General features: G+C 31.3%; 1 protein-coding gene across 1 annotated transcript in view; it reads right to left on the reverse strand.

Moving 5' to 3' along the window:
* Nucleotides 1–8,763: 8,763 nt before the first annotated feature.
* The window catches only part of LOC143190449 (medium-chain acyl-CoA ligase ACSF2, mitochondrial), a 60,936-nt gene continuing 48,895 nt past the window's right edge, over nucleotides 8,764–20,804 (reverse strand). Inside the window, exons 3-10 of the mRNA XM_076394750.1 lie at nucleotides 18,842–19,062; nucleotides 18,666–18,783; nucleotides 13,682–13,926; nucleotides 10,977–11,142; nucleotides 10,796–10,924; nucleotides 10,612–10,739; nucleotides 9,063–9,204; nucleotides 8,764–8,999 (exon numbers count right to left, since the gene is read on the reverse strand). Coding sequence (XP_076250865.1) covers nucleotides 8,784–8,999; nucleotides 9,063–9,204; nucleotides 10,612–10,739; nucleotides 10,796–10,924; nucleotides 10,977–11,142; nucleotides 13,682–13,926; nucleotides 18,666–18,783; nucleotides 18,842–19,062 — 1,365 coding nt within the window. The 3' untranslated portion in view covers nucleotides 8,764–8,783. The remainder of the gene's footprint in view (nucleotides 9,000–9,062; nucleotides 9,205–10,611; nucleotides 10,740–10,795; nucleotides 10,925–10,976; nucleotides 11,143–13,681; nucleotides 13,927–18,665; nucleotides 18,784–18,841; nucleotides 19,063–20,804) is intronic.

Consider the following 20,804-nt stretch of genomic DNA (forward strand, 5'->3'; position numbering starts at 1 on the left):
TATTTACGTTCGATAAAACTGTGCGATTATGACAGAGGCGATAATAAGTTACGATAATGAAGTGCGAATTGAATATTTGTGGGAAAACTGTATATATAAAAAAACCTGTGTACTAAAAACATATTCTATCAAAAAAAAGTACCAGGAGCTTGTTAATTCACACAAAATGTTAAGAGTATAAAATATTTTTAACAAAAAAAAATTAAACCTACTAAAACAAGTACTCACTAAAAATTAAAAAATAGTCAAACTTAGCTTTTTAGCACAAAAAAAACCTTATTTAATCTATTTGCTACACTATTTTATATTATATTATTTACACACACTTTAGTTCAATACCTACCTAAATTTATTTATCTATTTACAATATTATTTTAACTACTACCAACTGATCAGTGCCGAGCCCAAATAATACAAAAATAGCCGGCTTGATGGCGCAGTGGTAAAGGCCACAGTTGACCTACTCTCGCGATAGTCGTGGGTTCGAATCCTGCTAAGTCACGCCAGTAACCAGGCTGGGTAAAATCGGAGTTCTTCAGGGATGATTTCTAAGTTGGTCATTCGCCAGTCGGTAGGCTTAATACCGACGGCCGTAGTACCGAGCTCACGTTAAACTGTAGGTCGGCTTCAGATAAGCCCCTAGTTGGTAAAAGGCAACTTTAAAATATAAAAAAGATACAAAAATAATAATATAATTTTATGACATATACAAAAAATTAAACACAAATAAAACAAATCTATTTTGCTAGTACCAATTTAAAGTTATTTTAACCTTTACGTAATAATACTTTTTCTCATATCTGCGAGTGGTATACACAATAATAAATTACATGGGTAAATATGTACATGGTAAAACCTGAAACTAAGATGATTAAGCTGTATAACATAATTTTACTGCCTTACTGAATGAAATATAACCGAAAATTTTCACTAGAGTTCTGACATTACGGCTAGTATTTAACTTTTGTGACCCCTACTAGACCCTATATTAATCTGACCTGTGGTATACCTTCGTATAATTAAAGATTTACATGGAGCTAAGGTTAAGTAAATAATATGATATACGAGATATTACATTAACTGTTTTTAATAGAAGATTGCCTGTGCTGTTTAGATATCTCGTTAGATTCTATAGCAAAAAAAGTATATTTATGTTATCTCTTTTATTTACCATGTAACAATATAGATGAGGATCAAGAATATATTTGAAAAATATACGGTCCACCTACTGTCGCGATAGTCGCGGGTTTGAATCCTGCTGGGGCATAGTCGTAAGTTTATATTTGCGATAGTTTAATATTTGTGATTGTCCTAGGCAAGAGTGTAAAATCCGTCAAGGAAAATGATCCCAGTCACGCCAGTAATCAGGCTGCGTAAGACCGGATGTCTTCTGGGATGATTTCTAAGTTGGCCACTCGTCAGTCGGTAGACTTAATCATAGAGTAATAGAGATGTAACTCAATAGGGGACTACAGCGCAAAGTTTTGCTTTTCCCAACATCCAGAGGGCACCATAATTGGCCGTTCAAGTAATTTGATTAGTCAACTTAAATTTCCTTTATAGGCAACGGTAAGAGAAATATTTTACTGTGAAGATATTTGATTGGCTCATTAGTAATGTTTGGCACGTGACAGTCTTGACGTCATGTTTAATTGACCAATGAAATTTAAATAAAAAACGCACTATTCCATATGTAAGCCATACTGAAAATGGCGCTCAAAATAAAAAATAAATAAAATATAAACAAACGTTCCATAGAAACGAAGTGAGCCAATCAGATCATCTCGGGGCTTATAGCTTAGTGACTAAAGCAAGTAATAAGTTAAAAGTAGAGACATCTAGAAGTTAAATCTATATTTCTCTATGGACTTAATGCTGAGGACCGTAGTTCAGAGCCCATGTTAAACCGTAGGTCCAGTCCAGATAAACCCCTGGTTGGTAAAAGGAGACTTTAAAATATACATAAAAGAAAAAATAAATAAATATTTGCATCAAAGTTTCCTTGGATTGCATTTGATTTTGTTTATATTCTTGAAAAATTATTATAGAAATACAAATAAAAAGTTTGCTCTTACGTTACTTATTCAGTCTTCAAAGTAGTGCCTATTCTGAATAATACATTGACAAAAACATTTTTTAAACACAAAATAACAGTTTACGATTTAGTATTATTATGCTATTCAGGCTATATATAAACGCTAGTCATTAAAGGCCCAAAACTGCATATTTGTTGTTTAGATATTTAGTAATCTGTAGCAGAAATATATATGTAGTTTTTATCCTTTTTTTGCCTAATAAAATGTAGGTGAGGACTAAGAATATAGTTGAAAAATAGATAACATAGAAAATTTTTCCGAGTTTTTCATATCAAGTTGTCATTTTATGTTAAAACTAATGATTATTCCTGGTTGTAAATTCTATTAATTTTAGAAATAGAATTTAAGGATTTCCTTGAATAGTCTATGATTTTGTTTGTGTTTTTGAAAGTTATTATAGAAATATAATTAAGAATACTCTCTCTAATGTATTTATCGAATTTTTTGTATCGTCCTCAAAGTAGATCTTCTCGGAAACGATATATTTCCAACAGGTAAAATTTAAATTGGCAGTAACATTCACATCTAATACCTAATAAATATAGATGAGAATACTTTTGGTCAAGAATACTTTTGAAAGATAGATTTTAGCATTTTGAAACAAATGACTGTTCTTTGTAACATTTTTATGTTTTAAAAGGTTGTGTACCATAACAATATTGTTAAAATATTTCAAAAATGTTTTTACGGCTTTACCTGGTTTCGCGAGCCAAATCTTTGGTCTAGCGTTGGAATGCAAATATTAGGGTTTTGGGTCGTTTAATCGCTATTTCTGGCCTTTTTGTATATGTGCATTGCTCAATTTGTTCAATTCACATTGATAGATATCCCAAGCAACATCTTCATTTGATTTTAGTATCTCGTAAGATGTAGTGTACCTAACAGATTCAACAATATGCACAGCAAGACATTATGGTCATGAATATTCCACTTCGATGTCGATTCGCGCTAATCCATGACTTCTTCCGCATGATATTGTTGTAATAGCTTTTCTTTTCATCTTCAGGTACAATATTTTCAAGCAATGAAAGCGTGTTATTGACACGGTTTGAAATGGCATTTTTAGTTTGTTTTTTTTAATTTTAATCTTCCATCCTGATCGATCTTTACCATCACATGTAAAAGTCTTAAACCAGTTGATTCATAAATTGCCACGCTGTCTAAGAATTCCTTGAGAGTTTGAAGGACCATTCTTCATGAAAATCATCTTTAAATCGTTGAAACAAAAATCTACAATTGGGATATGATGGAGATGCATCACCATAAATTTCTAGAGGTATTTGATGGGTTTTGGCAGATTATTAATACAAATCAAGCAACAAAAGTAATGAATATCGAAAATTGAATATTGAAGATTCCATGATTAGAACCTGTATACACTGAAAAATTTATAATACTGAATATTTCATAAAGAAAAATGTCAAAACGGTAGAATTTAATAGTTAAGTTAGGCTGTTTAACAGTTAATAGTGAAAATTGAAAAAATTATATATAACAAGGATGGAGGATAAAGAAGTACGGAAAAAGCTTAATGCGTCTCGAAAGTCGACCCCAAAGATGCACTGTGAATTGTGATCTGTTGTGATAATAAAAATTTTAGATGTGAATTAATTTTAAAGGATTATTATGTAGAGGAGTCCCAAAATTATCGTATCCCAACCAACAATTGATTACATTGATTTATATATACTGCCTAAAATACTGATACAAAGGTTAGAAACGTTGTGCTAATACGGCCATTTAACCAAGTAGCCAATATATTTTTTCAAAAAGTTAAGGTTGCGTTATTTACATTTCTTCTTAAATTAGATATTAAACTTATTTTGTTTGGTATTTTAACGGATATGTATAAATAAACATTTAATGTTTCTGTTATTATATGCTACGTAGAAATAACAAATAATCTAAAAATAAAATAATGATATCTAAATTTATATTTCATAAGCTGAAGTTTGGCTCATACCTAAAAGAAGAAAATGCGAAATCAATGTGTACAGGAAATTACTGATGTAAATAACTTGTTATTTTAAAGATATTTTAAGTTTTGTTATATAACAATTGATACAATATATATAATTTAAAGTAATATACTTTGTTTAGCTATAACTTTGATAAACTTTCTTAAGCTACAAAATCAACGTATAACAAAATTTTAATATAAATAAAATAATTGAACAAATATTCTATTAAATATATTTGATTTTAATATTATAGTACATATAATGCATATAAAATAGAAGAACTTAAAACTACAATTAATTATACAGCCACAATAATTTATAGGTTAGAGTTGTTTTAGTATATATACAATAAACTTTTTTCCACACTAGTATAGGTAGGGTTCTAGGCGCGTTTTTTTATGTAGTGGTATCCCCCGAAGGCCTAATCCACATAATTAACAATTGTATATCTGAGTAATGTATTTTACTTTTATTAGAGAACATATTTGTGTTTTATGCTTAGTTCTTGTTTCTTTCGATGCAATGTATCCTTGTAAAGTCACTATGATATTACTATATTCCCATTTAGTTTGTCCTGTTATTATCTATATACATCTTTCTTGATAAAACTACATTTAATCACTGCATTCTCCTTAATGCATTTGCTATATCTGCAAAATAGTTAGTGTTATTTCTCTCCTCATGCATATTAACCAAATGTATATTCTGAATAATAACACACAGTATATTAAATGTATACTGACCTTTAGTGGTTTCCTCTTTCATCACCATCGTCTTGGTAATTGTCAGCATTGAGTCATAACCCAACATTCATAAGGTTTTCTTCAATCACTGTCAATTTCAGATAAACTAATTAAGTGAATAAATAAGCTGTTTATTTCCAATATATCAAAAATTTGTTCAAGCCATTGTCAATTTCTTCTTCAATGTGTCTGATCGAGCTCACACAAACCGAAGGTGCTCTTTTAAACAATGCCTCTTTCCATAAATCCAGACAGTTCTAGTTTGAATATCCTCCACGACCTGAATATTTATTGTAATAATTCTTTGCAATACTCTGTGTCAACTTAATTGGATTAAAAATGCAGTAATTAGGAGGAAGATGTAATACTCTGTGGCCATAACATTCAGTAATCTGATGTACTATGTATCTTTTCTCAGGTTTATTTCTAAAAAGTAAATTACATATAATGCAATTAAATATTTCATTTATATTTATCGAGTAATAATTTGAAATAGTTCATTCTTTAACATGATTTCTCCGAAACTTATTTTATGTACTTTATGCCATTCCTTAATTGCAGCCATTGTTGATAAACTTGTTAGGATTTTCCGATTATCCAACAATGTATCAACGGATGTTCTACATCTCTCAAATAGCTCTATATCATTTGGATCTTTGTGGAGAGTTTCCAAACTAACAATTTTCTCTGAAATAATTGTATTAAATTATGTTTCGATTGAAAAAACTACTTACTGTTTTTTACGTTTCGTATATTTGATCTCTGAAACACCAAGATTAATCTTGATTCGTCATCTGTTTCGCATACGGTTTCTTTACGGCGAATTTAAGGTTGTATTATAATTTACTTTTTGAGATATTTTAGTGACCGTGTCCGTACTATTATAAAGTGCATCTGCAAGGCGCAAAAAATATTTTCACAACAGCGTTTAACGGTTTATAACCCGTAATTATAACATTTTGAAGAATTTTCAGAAGTTTGGCAAACGGACAACTTTTGCAGGCTTATTCCGTTACATGTTCGAACCTCTCTAACAGCATTCTATCTCTTTTTAAATAGAATAAAATGACAAGGATAATATTGTCTGACTGTAAAACGAATTTACAACTTTAGACAGTCATATATTGACACTCGTGTCACTGCTATTTTGAATTGACTATATACGATTATCGCCCATGACAATTTAGTATGGCTAGACCATGTACATACAAAATAATGCATATATCTCATTTCCACATTTTTTTCAAATTAAAATAAACAAAATAATGTATCCAATAAGTCAAGCTTGCTTGTCTAAAACCCATTTAAAAGGGAAACGAAAAAGTTCTTGACAGACAAACTTGACACTTTAAACCCGACAATTTCATATTGGTTAATTAATCTTAATTTGGAAGTAAGAACTATATGCATAATTTTTTAATATCTTAAAATATATATAAAGATATTATAAAAGATGAAAGTAATATCGATACACAATACAAGCTCGTGTGGTTTCATTTGCTGCTATCTGCTGATTTTCTGCGTGTTGTCCACTCGCTGTGTTACTTCCATGTTGCTATGATCTAGTAACCTCATTTCATGTCTTAAGGCGACATCTTGGATAACTTCGTTTCTAATTTAACCTACCATCAATATAATTTTCTTTCTTTTTTCTTTCCTCACATACGACCACAACAACAGCCTTCCTCGCGAGACTCAGAAGACCCTTTTGTGCTCATGATGGAAAATTTTCCCCCATCCGACATATTAACCAGACTTGGTTCCATTTGACGATTCTATATTCCGGCTAATATAGTATGCCTTAGTGGATATACAGTTCAAAGCATTCAAGACGACAATTTTATCGCCTAAAAACCTACAAGTTTCTCCCGTGACCTGAAATATGTTGCAAGATCACAAAAATCTGCAGAAATCAATTCACACGCTTAATGTGAATTATTCAGTTCTTTTCCATTGTATTGGCGCCTACCCTTATATCATTAACCCTACCAAGACATAATTAAACATTCAAAATCAATTAGTGGGATAACGATTAAAGATATTATTCTCTCATTTAACTATTTCTCCCTCTCCGACTTTCCACTATTATTCATTAAATAATCGGATGCCTTAAATAATAATCAAGCATTCGTGCTGTTAATATAATTGAATTAATTCGTTCTGGTAATCTAATTTCTATAATAAAGTCACGTAGTTTGATGTAAGGAAATGGAAGCATAAAAGTTTCTTTGTCTGAATTTACTATTACAAAAAATGGTTGATATAGAAGTTTTTTTAGTAGAGTAAGTCGTATCTCTATTACAACTGAGCGAATAAATGTATAATATACAGCATTTGATAAGTAATAATCCATAGAACTGTTAGAACTATTTATTAGACTAATTCATTCATTCATCTCTGACATTATTGAGCAATTGGCGGACGTTTTGATACAAGAAATGGACAACGTTCCATTGGAAACTATTCTGACACTGACTGAATATTTTGTAGTAAGTAAATATTGTCTATATGTCAGCTATTTATATTATATTGTCAAGATGAACAAGCAGATAGCTCAACTGGTGAACATACCCGCTAAGTTCGTTTTTAATATTTTGAAAGCCTTAATAAAAAATTCTGATTTTAAATTAGTTGTTTGCTCTATTATTTATGAATTCTGGAATTTGTTTACAGAGTGTTTTTTATCCCATTGTATATCGTATTGTAATTATAAAAATATTTTATTCTCGACACCTTCGCCATTTCATAATATAACATTTTATTTTGTATCGAAATACTAATACAATGACATTATATATATATATATATATATATATATATATATATATATATATATATATATATATATATATTTACATCTCTAGCAACATTTACTTAATGAAGTTATCAAATAATCTGGATATAAAGATGACATCATTCTTCTCTTTCCTTTTTTTCTGAATTTTTGAATTGAGTACTTTTTCGAAGTATCCTCGATCAAAGAACAGTTTTGAAGTATTTATGTAAGACTGGTTGCTAAAAGAAGCTTATTACTTGGCTTCCGCATGCAGTAACAGTGAAACATTTAATTGTTGTTAGTTTTCATTTCTGAATCATTGATGAAACTAATGCAAATCGAGCCTATTTTGAAACTAATTATGACAATCAATGAAAAACACGCCACGTACATGTCACGTAAGTGCGATACAGATTTTAATCTTTTAATTCTTATCAACTTTAATCAGTAACTTCCGATATAGGAGAAGTATAATTCACTAACTCATTAAAAAATTGCATTGAATTTTATCTATCACTTTATTCGAACTCATTGACTTTATTTTGACAATTTTTTAAATTACATTTTCATCTAATTTGAAATTGTCTCTTACGTCATAATTAGATTCATTCACGTATCTTGATCATCAGATCAGCCTCAGATGCTTGAGTATTAGTAGATTAACTTTTGAGGAGTGAAAAATTGGATTATGGTTCCATGCTCAATCGGTTCTAAATCAGTTCTAGTTAAAATAAGTAGTTAAAATCAATTTTCTTATTATGAAATATAGAAAGAAATCTTTATCTTGAGCAATACTCGGTTTTGCTAGGATACTAACTTAGATAAAAAGTACTATTAGTAACTAGTAATGTCTTTAATTAACCCTCGTTAAGTGATAACAATCATATCCAATTTAAAGTGCTATACCAAATATATTGTTAACCTAGAAGAAATATTGCAGCTAACCTAGAAAAAAACTCTTTATATATTTATTTACTTCACTATCAATATTTTACTAATTTTTAAACGTAAAGAAGAGTATAATTTTCAAGAAGGAACAGCCATGAACTAAGGAGTATAGGACCGGAGGTTTTGTAGAATGTTAAGCGTTACTCAACGAAGAGTTCGGAGTCTATGATAAGCAATAAATCCAGCCCAAAATAACCTCTAGCTCGAAGACTCGGAGGTGCGAAAAATAAAACACAATATTCAGTCATATCTTTTAATTTCAACTCTTCAACGAATTTACCAATTTGAATTTTTGAATTTTACCGGAAGCAGTTTTGGGGAACGAATCGACTATTCGTAGTACTGAGGGTATTTTAAAATGAGCTATTTTTCCTTTGCAATAGTTTTTGATATCGTCAAGGGTGATTGATTCGTTAAGAACTCTGACGCAAGCGCATACTTCTTCGCCTAAACGTTCATGGGGAAGACCAATAACCTGAAATACATTAAATTTAGTTTAGTTGGGTTGATGGTTATGTATATATTAAGAAAAACGTACATGAGTTTCCAGAATGTCCGGATGTGTATTAAGAAAATCTTCAATTTCCTTAGGAAATATATTCTCGCCTCCTCTGATGATCAGTTCTTTTAAACGACCAACGATTCTGCCATACCCGTTTTCTTCAAAGATAAATTGATCTCTGTAAAACAAAATAATCCTTTTAACATAGTCCTTATGGGATCAAATCAGATCTTTATATTAAATTAATATAACATAAGATCCGTGAAGTTCCATAAGGTTATATGTATGTATATATGTATATATATACATACATATATATATATATATATATATATATATATGTATATATATGTGTGTATATATATGTACATATATATATATATATATATATATATTTGTATATATATATATATATATATATATATATATTAGGTGTACTGGAAAGTCATTATCTGGTGTTTTGTAAAAAAAAAATTCAAGAAAATAGAAAAACTTATATATTCAAAGTATTGGCTATTTGTTACTATATATCTCGCCTATATTTCAGACAATTGCCATACCACAAAAACTGTATATCCTTTGACCAAAAACAACCATACAGACATTTTTTAACTTCATCGAAGTTGGCGAAATGCTGCTCTGCAAGCGCATGTCCTATTGAAGCGAAACGTTGATAGTTTAACGGGGTAAGGTCTGGAGAGTACGGAGGCTGCGATAGTCTGTCCCATCTAAGTGCTTTCAACACTTCCCTGACTGATTTTGCTTTATTAATATCTTCATAATAATAAAGCATAGTTCAAATTGTTAAGTTCTTTTCGATAGCGATCACTATTAACTATTGCACCAGGTTTCAACAGTTCGTAATACACCACGCCACTCTGGTCCCATTAAATACAGAGCATTGTCTTGATTTTTTGCTCTTAGGGTTTTAAAAGTGAATCCACCTTTCATCGCCCGCTACTATTAAAAAATTACTTTTGAAGATTGATCTGGATCAATGGATCTGGCACCCATTTTCTCATCTTTTGGATTTTCAACATTGCTCGTAATCGATCACTAAACCTTTCTTAGGCCACATTTAAGGCTTCTGCCAATTCTTTATGAGTTTGAATTGGATCCTAATCCAATAACTCTCGCCGTTTTTCATCTTCAAACTTTTTCGGTCTGCCGAACCTGAACGTCATTTGTCTTTCATAGCGAAATCGCCATTACTGAATTTTCGAAACCACCTCTCATATGTTTTCAAGGTTAGAACAATAAGTTTCTTCCAGAAAACGATGACTTGCTAATATGTTGTGCTTGCCTCAAATGTCCTTTCAGGCGAAACTTAACATTTTCAAAGAGGTATAAATCTATGACGGTGTTACTTCGCCAAATATAACATGTACAACTTTGAAGCTTGATGTTAGTAGAATAAAATGACATATACGTCAAATTATAACATTGCATATTGAAGCCTAATGATACCTGTTAAAAAAACTGGCAATGACTTTCCGACACACCTAGTACAAGATGGCTTCCACTCTTAATAACAGTTCTTTCCCATTTCAAAAACACTCAAAAAAAATTCTGTTCAAAAATTTACCCTGTCTTTAACCATTTATCTGCACCTATAAGTTCCTTCGTCTTTTGTTCATCTTCATAGTAACCCAAGGTAGTGCAATAACCTCGTATGCATAATTCTCCTGGACTTCCTAGAGGAACACTGTGCCCCTAAAGACATTAGTATGTTAAAAACATGTATGCAGCAAAACGGAATTTATAATTACTTCTTCGTCAATAAGCTTTGCTTCCAAGTGATCTCCAAGATAACCAACCGTTGACGTTGCCTCATATTCCTCATCATCATATAAAGACTGGAAGACAACTGCTGTTGTTTCTGTTAATCCAAACACAGACTAGAAACGAAAATTGTTAAAGCCGCCACTAAACATTTGATATTTTACCTACTTTAACCTTGTGTACTTTCAAAATGTTCTTCATTTCACGGAACAGATGCGGTGAACATGATGCGCCTCCGCTAACAGCAATTTCCGGGTTGATATCTTCATTTCTTTCTTTCTGTTGTTTTATTAAGTCAACATACATCGTGGGTGTTCCATAAATAACGCTACATCTGTAAACAAATAATTTTTAATAGTTTCAGTTATAAGATAACCACTGGATATTGTTTTGCTGTATTGTAGTAACACTAACTGCTCACTATATTATTTATTTGATATCTTATAATAGATTTACAACTTAACAATTTCTTATTGTCCAGGATATCTGTACAGGGTGTCCACAGTTGGAGTATTATTCAAAGTTATTTTGTACATACGACATCTAAATTTGTGACGTCAAAGCGTCGCAATGTTGCCGTATGAACTCTGAGTTTTAGTTCAGCTTGGCTTTGACATACAACAAAATTCTAATCTAAATAAAATAATTGAACAAAAATGTTATCAATTATAATTTATTTTGACACTACAGTACATCTAAAAACTACAGTTAATTATACAGCCATAATAGTTTATAGGTTAGAGTTATAACCTGTTATCACTATTGCTTTCAAGAATTTTGCATACGTCTGAAAACCGGACGACTTTAACAGGCTCATTCGTTTACGCCTTCGAACTAATCAAACAGCATTGTGTCTCTTTTTAACTAGAATAAAATGAGAAGGAAAATATTGTCTGATTCTAAAACGAATTTACAAATTGCGACAGACAATACATTAAACATCTTGATGACGTATGTACAGAAAAATTAAGATTAAGTTTTTGTTAATGAAAGACTATTAGTATTTTATATTATTTCTTGAATTTTGATTATAATTTTGTGTATTCTAGAAAAATTCTAAAAGGGGTATTGTAGAAGAGTTCAGAGTTCAAAATTCGAATGTATTTTTGTAATATTTATGTATATACAAAAATGACACGCAATATTACAAACATTTTCAAGGAGGTTTATACTGATTATTTCCGATTGTGTATTGAGAAACGATTGAACCGTTGATAAGCCATGGGATCCTCGTAAAGTTTGCAAATATTATGTTGATCTTTTACGTTTGCCAAAAAAAGAAAAACGTCACGGGTTATTTTTAACTATTTTGGTATCCTTGTTTTTGTACAAAGCCTAAAAATAATTTCGACGATTGCTGTTTATGCGTACATTAATTAAAAAGCAATTGTTAAATAGATAGTAGACTGAGTCTAAATTATAAATAACTAAATTATAAATAAAAAGATAATGGCTAATTTAAAACCTGTACGAGCAAATATAAATATAAAGTTATATTTTCTTTATTATTTATTAGCTTTCTATAAAATATTTCTTGAGGATTTAAAGTCAGAATTTAAAGATAATGGAAAAAGCACAGATTGCTCTTAAGATATATATAAAAGAAAATAATAAGGAAGAATAACATAAGTTTTACAATTTATTTTCAAATTTTATATATGTACATTATATAAATATTAAAACAAATTATTACTAATATTTTTCAATAAAATATTGATATTTAAAAATATATTTATTACTTTTACCTCATATTTACTGATAACACCGTACTGATGTTATTTATTTATTATAAGTGTACACAGTAACAGCGGTTATTGAAAAAGTAATCGAAGAACAGAAATATTGCCCTACAATACTCCTGAACGTCTCACACACTTTTAACCGGGTAATTTCGGATTAATTTATAAAATGAGCAAATTACTACAGCAGAATTACTGTCGACTACTGGAATCATATCTTCTCGAAAGAAAATTTAGAGTTTTGCATGAAGGGGCATTCTCAACATTTGGGGAGACCTATTTTGGCTAGAGTTCCACAGGATATTGTCTTGGGATCACTCCTGCATCTGCTCTATACTGCTGATATCCCAATAAGAAAAGAAACGGTACTTAGAACATTGGCCGACCATTATACGGTTATCATGACGAAAGATGTATCTCTGTTTAAGGCTGTAGAAAAAAGTACAAGTTGGGGTCAGCAAGGTCTACAAATAATCTACAGACTGGAAAATACAGTTTAATAACGCCAAATCTATCAATGTTAATTTTGCGTTTGGACGAAATGACAAAAGACTAATTATATTACTTGACTGATGCCCGATTCCTCAAGCAGAATCAACTAAATACGTCGGAATACATCTCGATGGTAGATTAAATTCGAAACATGTTAGCCAAAAAGCAGAGCAGATCAAACTCAAAGTCATGTAACTGTACTGGTTAGTCAGAAGATATTCTTAACTTGACCTAAAATCAAAGAGATTGGTTTATCGGTCAATTCATAAAAGTAATAAACCAATTTGACCGTATGGTGTGCAAATATGGGGTTGAACTAAAACATCAAACTAACTAGTAATCTAACGGCTACAAAATCGCTACATAAATAAGGAAGAGTTGCATGATTTCCTCGAAATCAAATTATTATACATATATTATACGAAGTGATCCAAGATTTCGCCTTAAATCATGAAATAAAGTTGCTAAATCACAACAACGTGGAAGCAATGTAACTAGTGGAGAACATGCAGGAAATCAGAAGATTGAAGCGAACCAAATCACACGCAAGTATAATAGAACAGTAGTAATAAATTAATTTGTAAACTAAGATTGTACTTGATTGATTTTTTAGTATGATATGGAAGTAAAACTACAACTTACTTTTCATCTCTAATGGCGTCCAGCGACTTTTCAGGTTCATAACCAGGCGAAGGTATAACAAGAGTTGCTCCATGATTGACAGCAGCACCGATTGTAATAACGGTACCAAAAGCATGAAAGAATGGCACTTGTACACAAACATTATGATGTTTCCTATCAAACTCGTTCCTTTTCCCGATAAAATACGAATTATTCGTCAAGTGGAAATGAGTTTGGATGGCAGCCTTTGGTTGTCCTGTGGTACCCTAAAACTGTTGACTAAAATGGGATGTGAAAATAATGATAAAAAGTAATTTGCGTTTTTAATTTATATGTTGTTGATGCAAATAATTCTAATAAATTTAGTTCTATTTAGCTCGGAATAAAAGCTTGTGTATTCGATTAAATTAACGTTACAAAATTTAAATAAAGTCCGGCTGACTTTTTTAAATTTGGCAGATATTTTACTTCCACCAATTTATATTGCTTGTCCCAATGATCAACGAAGACTTAACAGAATCTTTCTTAACAGTTTATTAAACTGTGTTCCGTCATCGATGAGGTATCATTGATAAATTGAATAGGCGTTTTGTCACTCCATCATGATGTCCGAGCGCATGCCTCCTCAAAGACAATATCGTTCCATATACTTCAGGCATGTTAACACCTTTAGTCTAAAAAACCGTGACCCGTAAAAATGATGATAAAGATAGATATTCATGTAAAAATTTCCTCATTTGCTAGAAACTAAAATGAAAGGCTGGATTTTCATTGAGTCCGATATTTTTACACTGATGTTATAATGCACAGCAATACAAGGTGAATACAAGGGAAAATGATGCTTAGGGAAAATCCAGATCTTGTGCAATCAAAATCAGGTTTCATCAGAATATAAAATAGATGGAAAAACGATACCACGAACTATTGTTCGTGGTATATCTTTCAGAGAGCAAAAAAATATATTACCTTAGAGAAGAAGGTATATAAGAATCAATTTAAGAAAAAGAAAAGAAATTACTACAACAAATATGCACCTGAAAAACATTTTTATGTAGTATATCTATTTTTTATGTTTTATTATATCAAATGAAAAAGAAACTGAAATTAAATAGTTTCAGCAAGAAAATGTTCCGTTTAGTGATAATTCATTTGATAATTAACGATTATTTTGCACATAAGGATATTATTTGTTCTCACATCTATCCAATATTAGATAAGGGAGTGGTAGAATAAAAATAAGGAAGTGCTGGGATAAACTATATAAGAAACGTGCAAAATTATTATGTATTATCTAAATATTGTTTGAATTTCCTAAAGAGCGTTAAGGACAGTTTAGAATACTTTAGTTTAAAAGCTATATGTTTGTTCAACAGCATAGATAGAAATAAATAACGAAAAATAAATTAAATTAAAGTTAAATGGCCAATTACTGTCATAATAATCGTAAAATAAACTGGTTATTCTATAAATATTATTGTATATTAAGCCATTGTTCCGAATGAATAATATAAATAAATGTCCATACAATGAATTCATTAAATTTTATTACAATACAGTTGTGTGTCATGTCGATGTTGATAACACTGCGGACCTTGATATTGACAAACATATCACTTTGACGGCAATATCGTGATATTCAGCTGGTCATACCATTCATATTTCTGGTCAGATATTGCGAAAGAATATATGGATTTCCTCATTGGTGAAATTTTTGGTATAATTAGTAAATTGCTGCCAAACACTGTCATATTCCAAGATGATAATGCACCCATCCAAAAAAAATCAGTCTTGGTTGTTGGAGCATTAAAACACCTTTCCTAGCCAGCAAAATCGCCAGACCTCAACATAATTGAATATTTATGGGATGTTTATCTATTACTGATAATTTATGGCAATTGGGGCATGTTTTGGTACAAGAATAGCACACCATTCCGTTGAATATTATTCAGATACTCTGTCTTAGAAGCAAATGGTTCATCAACATCTTGTTAATACATAATAATTGTGTATATGTGACGTGTTATTATTATTTTATCAATCCCATATATATCAATATCACTCTCAGATCAATGGTTTGCTAACAGTGGTCCGCAGATTTTAGGTTTTAGCGGGCGGTAAGCCGTTGGTCGAAAAGAGCACGGGTATTGAAAAATTAGAAAACCTAAGAACAATTAAGCAATTAATTAAATTCGAGTTTAGTCTAAAAACCCTCACGCAGTTAGAGAAATACTCGGGAAATCCTGTTTGATCAAAGCAATCGAAGACGTTTTGAGATTAGGGTCCAAGAAAAAAATACAAGATATACCTCGGTCTAATAACATAGTAAAAGCTCGAATTGAACTTATGTCAAATGATATAGAGGAGCAACTTGTTTCAAGAATCAAAATGCCATTTATCGCATTGCAGTGTGATGGCCAATATTTCGAATTCTTGTCAACAACTTGTATTTGATCGCTTTTGATACGACGACAACATAATTGAAGAAGAATTATTTATTTCACAGGAACTGGAGACAACCTCAAAAGCTATCGACGTCATGTACTCAATATCGTAATATTTTGAAAAACATAATCTTATGTGAGATAAACTCGTCCTCTGGACTCATGGTGCTCCGCCAATGTTGGGATCACGTTCCGGGCTGGCAAAGTTAGTGAACCAGAAAAGCCTTAAACCATAATAACCATTTAGTATCATATATCGCCAGGAATTAGCTTCTAAGACTCTCCCTGTCTCCCTGAAAGTTGTAGATGTTATCAAAAACAGCGCTTCATGCCTTTTTAAAAAATTGTGCACTGAAATGGACTCTGAGCATGAGGCACTTCTTTTTTACAGAGAAGTTCGATGGCTATAGAAAGATAGATAGAGAAAGATGACAAAAAAGTTAACGATTTGTTGAAACAGTTTAGTAATTCTCTATGCCAGATGAGTTTGGATTAACTTACCGATATTTTTACATACTTAAATAAATTAAATATGTAACTGCAAGGTTCCAGAACTAAACATTTTTAAAGATCAACTTCGCGCTTTTATTTGCAAACTTCAATAGTGGTTACGCAAAATTGAAGAAAATAATTATTCTGCGTTTGTAACATTAAAAACACTTGCGGAAAACAAAAGTATGACGCTAGTAAAGCAAATGTACAAGAAAACATCAAGACTCTTTTAGAAATGTTGATTGATGAATTCAATCGTTACTTCCCAGAATATACCGAAGAAGCTAAAGTTGATCAAAAACTAATTCGTAACTCTTTTGGTACGGACGCTGGTGAAGTTCCTTAAGGAAACCAGGAAGAACTTGTTGATTTCCAAAATGACATAAAACTGCAAGGATGCTTACGAATCGAATTCACTTGAGTCGTTTGAGTGTAAAAAAGCAATTTCTAATACTAAGCTTAGAGAAATCGCTTTGCGCTTTCTTATGGTTTTCCCAGCAACTTATTTATGTGAACAAGGATTTTCAGCTTTGAGTAACAATATTAGTTCTTCATTTCATTCACATATTAGTTCAGAAATCACATTAATAAAAAAATAGAGAATTTTGTCCTGAAAATATAATTATATCTCTTTGCGTATTTATTTTTGAGTTATTAATTAGTTTCATTTTGATTATTACAGTTTATTTTTATTATAACTACATAGTGGTCCCTGACAAGAATAATATTAAAGTGTTCTTTGATCAAGAAAAGGTTGGGAACCCTTGACTTAGCTGGGGAAGGTGATGCGTGAAGTGTTTAGACTTAAGGGTTTCTTTACTGTTAGATTATAATTCATACGGTAGTGTTTCACGGGAAGTATTAAACGTTTTTGTTTCAAATCTTACTCATTTTATAACAATTATTCTTCGAGCTATTTCTACAATGGAACCACAAATTGTTGACAAGTTGTTGTACAAGGTGAATTGAAAAGTCCCCAGCATGACACATAGATGGCGCTACTAGAATCAAATCCATATATGTTTTAGTTAGCTATAACCCTCAAAAGATGCGTGTATAAATTTAACAGCTGTCGGGTCATTAGTTTGTGAATTATAGCATTTTGAGTGAAGCAACTTTTGTTATTGTGAACAAAAACGATAAAAGGGAATTTCGCGTGTTGATAAAATATCGTTTTTTGAAGGGAAAAAATACAGTTGAAGCAAGAACTAGGCTTGATGCCCAAAAGTGGTTGTTACCGATGAAAACATTTAAAAAATCCACAAAATAATTTTGAATGACCGTACATTGAAATTGATTAAAATAGCAGACACTCTAAAGATATCAACTGAACTTGTATAACATATCATCCACGAATAAGCGTGGGAAAACGCAACAGTCGGTTGGCAAGGTTATGGCGTCTGTATTTTGGGATGCGCATGGAATAATATTCATTGACTACCTTGAAAATGGAAGGACCATCAGCAGCGACTATTACATAACGTTATTGGACCGTTTGAAGAAGGAAATCGCCGAAAAACGGCCGCATTTGAAGAAAAAGGAAGTGTTGCTTCACCAAGATAATGCATCGTGTCACAAGTCAGTGAAAACAATGGCAAAAATCCATGAATTGGACTTCGAATTGCTTCCTTATCTACCGTATTCTCCAGATCTGGCCCTCAGCGACTATTTCCTGTTCTCAGATCTCAATAGAATGCTCGCTGGGAAGAAATTTTCGTCGAATGAAGAGGTGATTGACGAAACTGAGGCCTATTTTGAAGCAAAGGACAAATCGTACTACAAAATTGGCATCGAAAAGTTGGAAGATCGCTATAATCAGTGTATTACCCTTAAAATTATTTTGGTAAAAATATGTATTTTACTATGGTAGGCCAGGAATTTTTCAAGTGAACTGTTTAGTTTAAATTGAATATGATATTACCCAGTTAATCACATTTGCTACTTAAATGAACTAGTTTTTCATAAATAATGGATATTTATATTTTTATATAAAATATAATTACTGGTGTCATTTGAAGAGTATGGTTAAAACATATAACCCACCCTTTCTTATTTAACAGTAACAATCTTACCGATGTGAACTGTATATGGCAAGCTTGATCCGATTCGATTTTGTTCTGCATTGAGTGGATTATTCCGAGAGTAGAACTGGTTGCTGAATCTACAATATCGTTATATTTGTAGGTCCCTCTGCAAAATTATATGATTTAATCAGGCTAGATTTAGTTGATCAGAGAGACATCATTACTTAAAATCATCATCAGAAATTGTAACAATATGCTGCAACGATGGCAACCGTTTCGATTTTAATTTACCAGGATCGGAACTAGCCAATTCCGGAGATAATTCGTTCAAGAACTCGTAGTAGCTTTGCTTCTTGAATGAATGAGGTGTGATCAGACATTTGACACCCACTTTATTGACACAATATTCCAGTTCTAGTGGTTGGTATGCGGGATTAATATTAACCTGAAACAAAAGAAAAATATTAGTTACACAGGGGTGTAAGTGATTTTTACGTATTTTGGTATTCTTGGAATGAAAATTATATGGAACATTTCATTTTCAGGATGTTGAATTTTTTGAAATTGTTTTTGAGATACAACGCGATACTGTAAAATTGCGTATTTTTTTCATCAAAAAGAAGCCAGTTCAGCAGTTCTGCTCCAGTACAGCATTTTTCTGCTTCCATTCTTATCATGGTTATCAAAAAATTTTACAAGAACTTGGAATTGGTCCTTCAAAAATTACGCTTGCAAATTCCCAGACTTCTTGTATCTATGGGCTAGTAGAAACCGAGGAAATCATTGGAGCAAAATGAGTTGGTCGCCTTCAAACGCATATTTTCCAAGCTTCCAACTCTGTTAGAATCAAATGTCAAGACTGAAAGATAGAAATTCACAATTCATCACGACCGTGAAGAATTTTCTGTAAAAAGTGATTTGCTTTTAATAATAAACACATATTTAGGCAATCATAAAAATCCTAACTATGAACAAATTGTCAAAAGAATTAGCTTCAGGAGTCTAAAAATTCATTTTCTTCATTCCCAATTCGAGAATTTCTGGAAAATTTATGAGATGTGAGCAAAGATATCAAGGAAAATGGAGCATCTCAATGATATTAGACTACCGTTGGACGCTTTAGAGATTTTTATATAAAACAATATTGTTTAAGTCTATTCTCTTTTATTTTAATGTAATAAGTCCTTTAACATAATTGTTCAAATTATCAAGGAACGTATCCTATGACAGAAATTAAGTTATCCTCGGATTCAGCACACCTCAACACATAAAGATTATATCATAATACTTAAATAGTTTGTAGAAATCTTTTGCAAAACCTGTCTTATTATCAGTGATATCTCTTGTTAAACCCTAATGATGGTCTATACCGATGATTAAGAATAAATACTAGTAGTAATTCGTGACAAAATAATTGGGGAATTGCTTTAAAAGTAGGTAAACAATAGGTTTTATAAAATTCAGATTAAGAAGTCTTTTTTTGCAGGTTAAATTGCTTGTTTTCCATAACTATGCTACAACCAAATACTCCAATAATTTACGAAATTACTTTTCAGATTATTTAAAACCTGCAATAATACAATGCATACTTTTATTACGTAATTAATTTCTGGTCTAGATTAATTAACGATTTTTTTTCAGTTCAAGGCATAAAATCCCAGCACAGTAGCAGACAATCAGCAGATACAGCAGACTCAAAAATACGTTTCAATAAAACAAAGTGATAGATAATTTTCAAATTAGATGTCAGTAGATAGTGCAGTTACCATTTTGGTATGAATCTTTATCATAATCATTTTGACAGACCCTTTAAGGGGCTTTTAGACTTCTTAGGTTTGTGGAGTTCTGTAGGTACAATATCGTCCTATTTACTGTCTGCTTCAAACACAAGTTACTCTGTAATTCCGTTTTAACAACATATAGTTTACTACGCTGAGGTAGTCCCTCTATATACACAACAAGCAACTATGCGATGCAAAATCCACTTTCTCTTCTGTCCTTGGAGCAGTTTGAATAAAACATCTTTAAACATATTTATATTTGAATTTATATGGAGTTCAACGTTCTTATTTTGAACCATTCCCAAAGCTTTTAACCGAAGGGAAATATTCTGTTGAGCACCCTTTATATGTAGGCTAAGTATGTTTGGTAACATTGTTCGCCCAACATCTCTTATATTCGGTGACT

The sequence above is a fragment of the Rhynchophorus ferrugineus genome, unplaced genomic scaffold, assembly GCF_030347505.1.
Source record: "Rhynchophorus ferrugineus isolate W39M unplaced genomic scaffold, kcgeb_rfMv2 rfM2, whole genome shotgun sequence".
NCBI classification, from domain to species: domain Eukaryota; kingdom Metazoa; phylum Arthropoda; class Insecta; order Coleoptera; family Curculionidae; genus Rhynchophorus; species Rhynchophorus ferrugineus.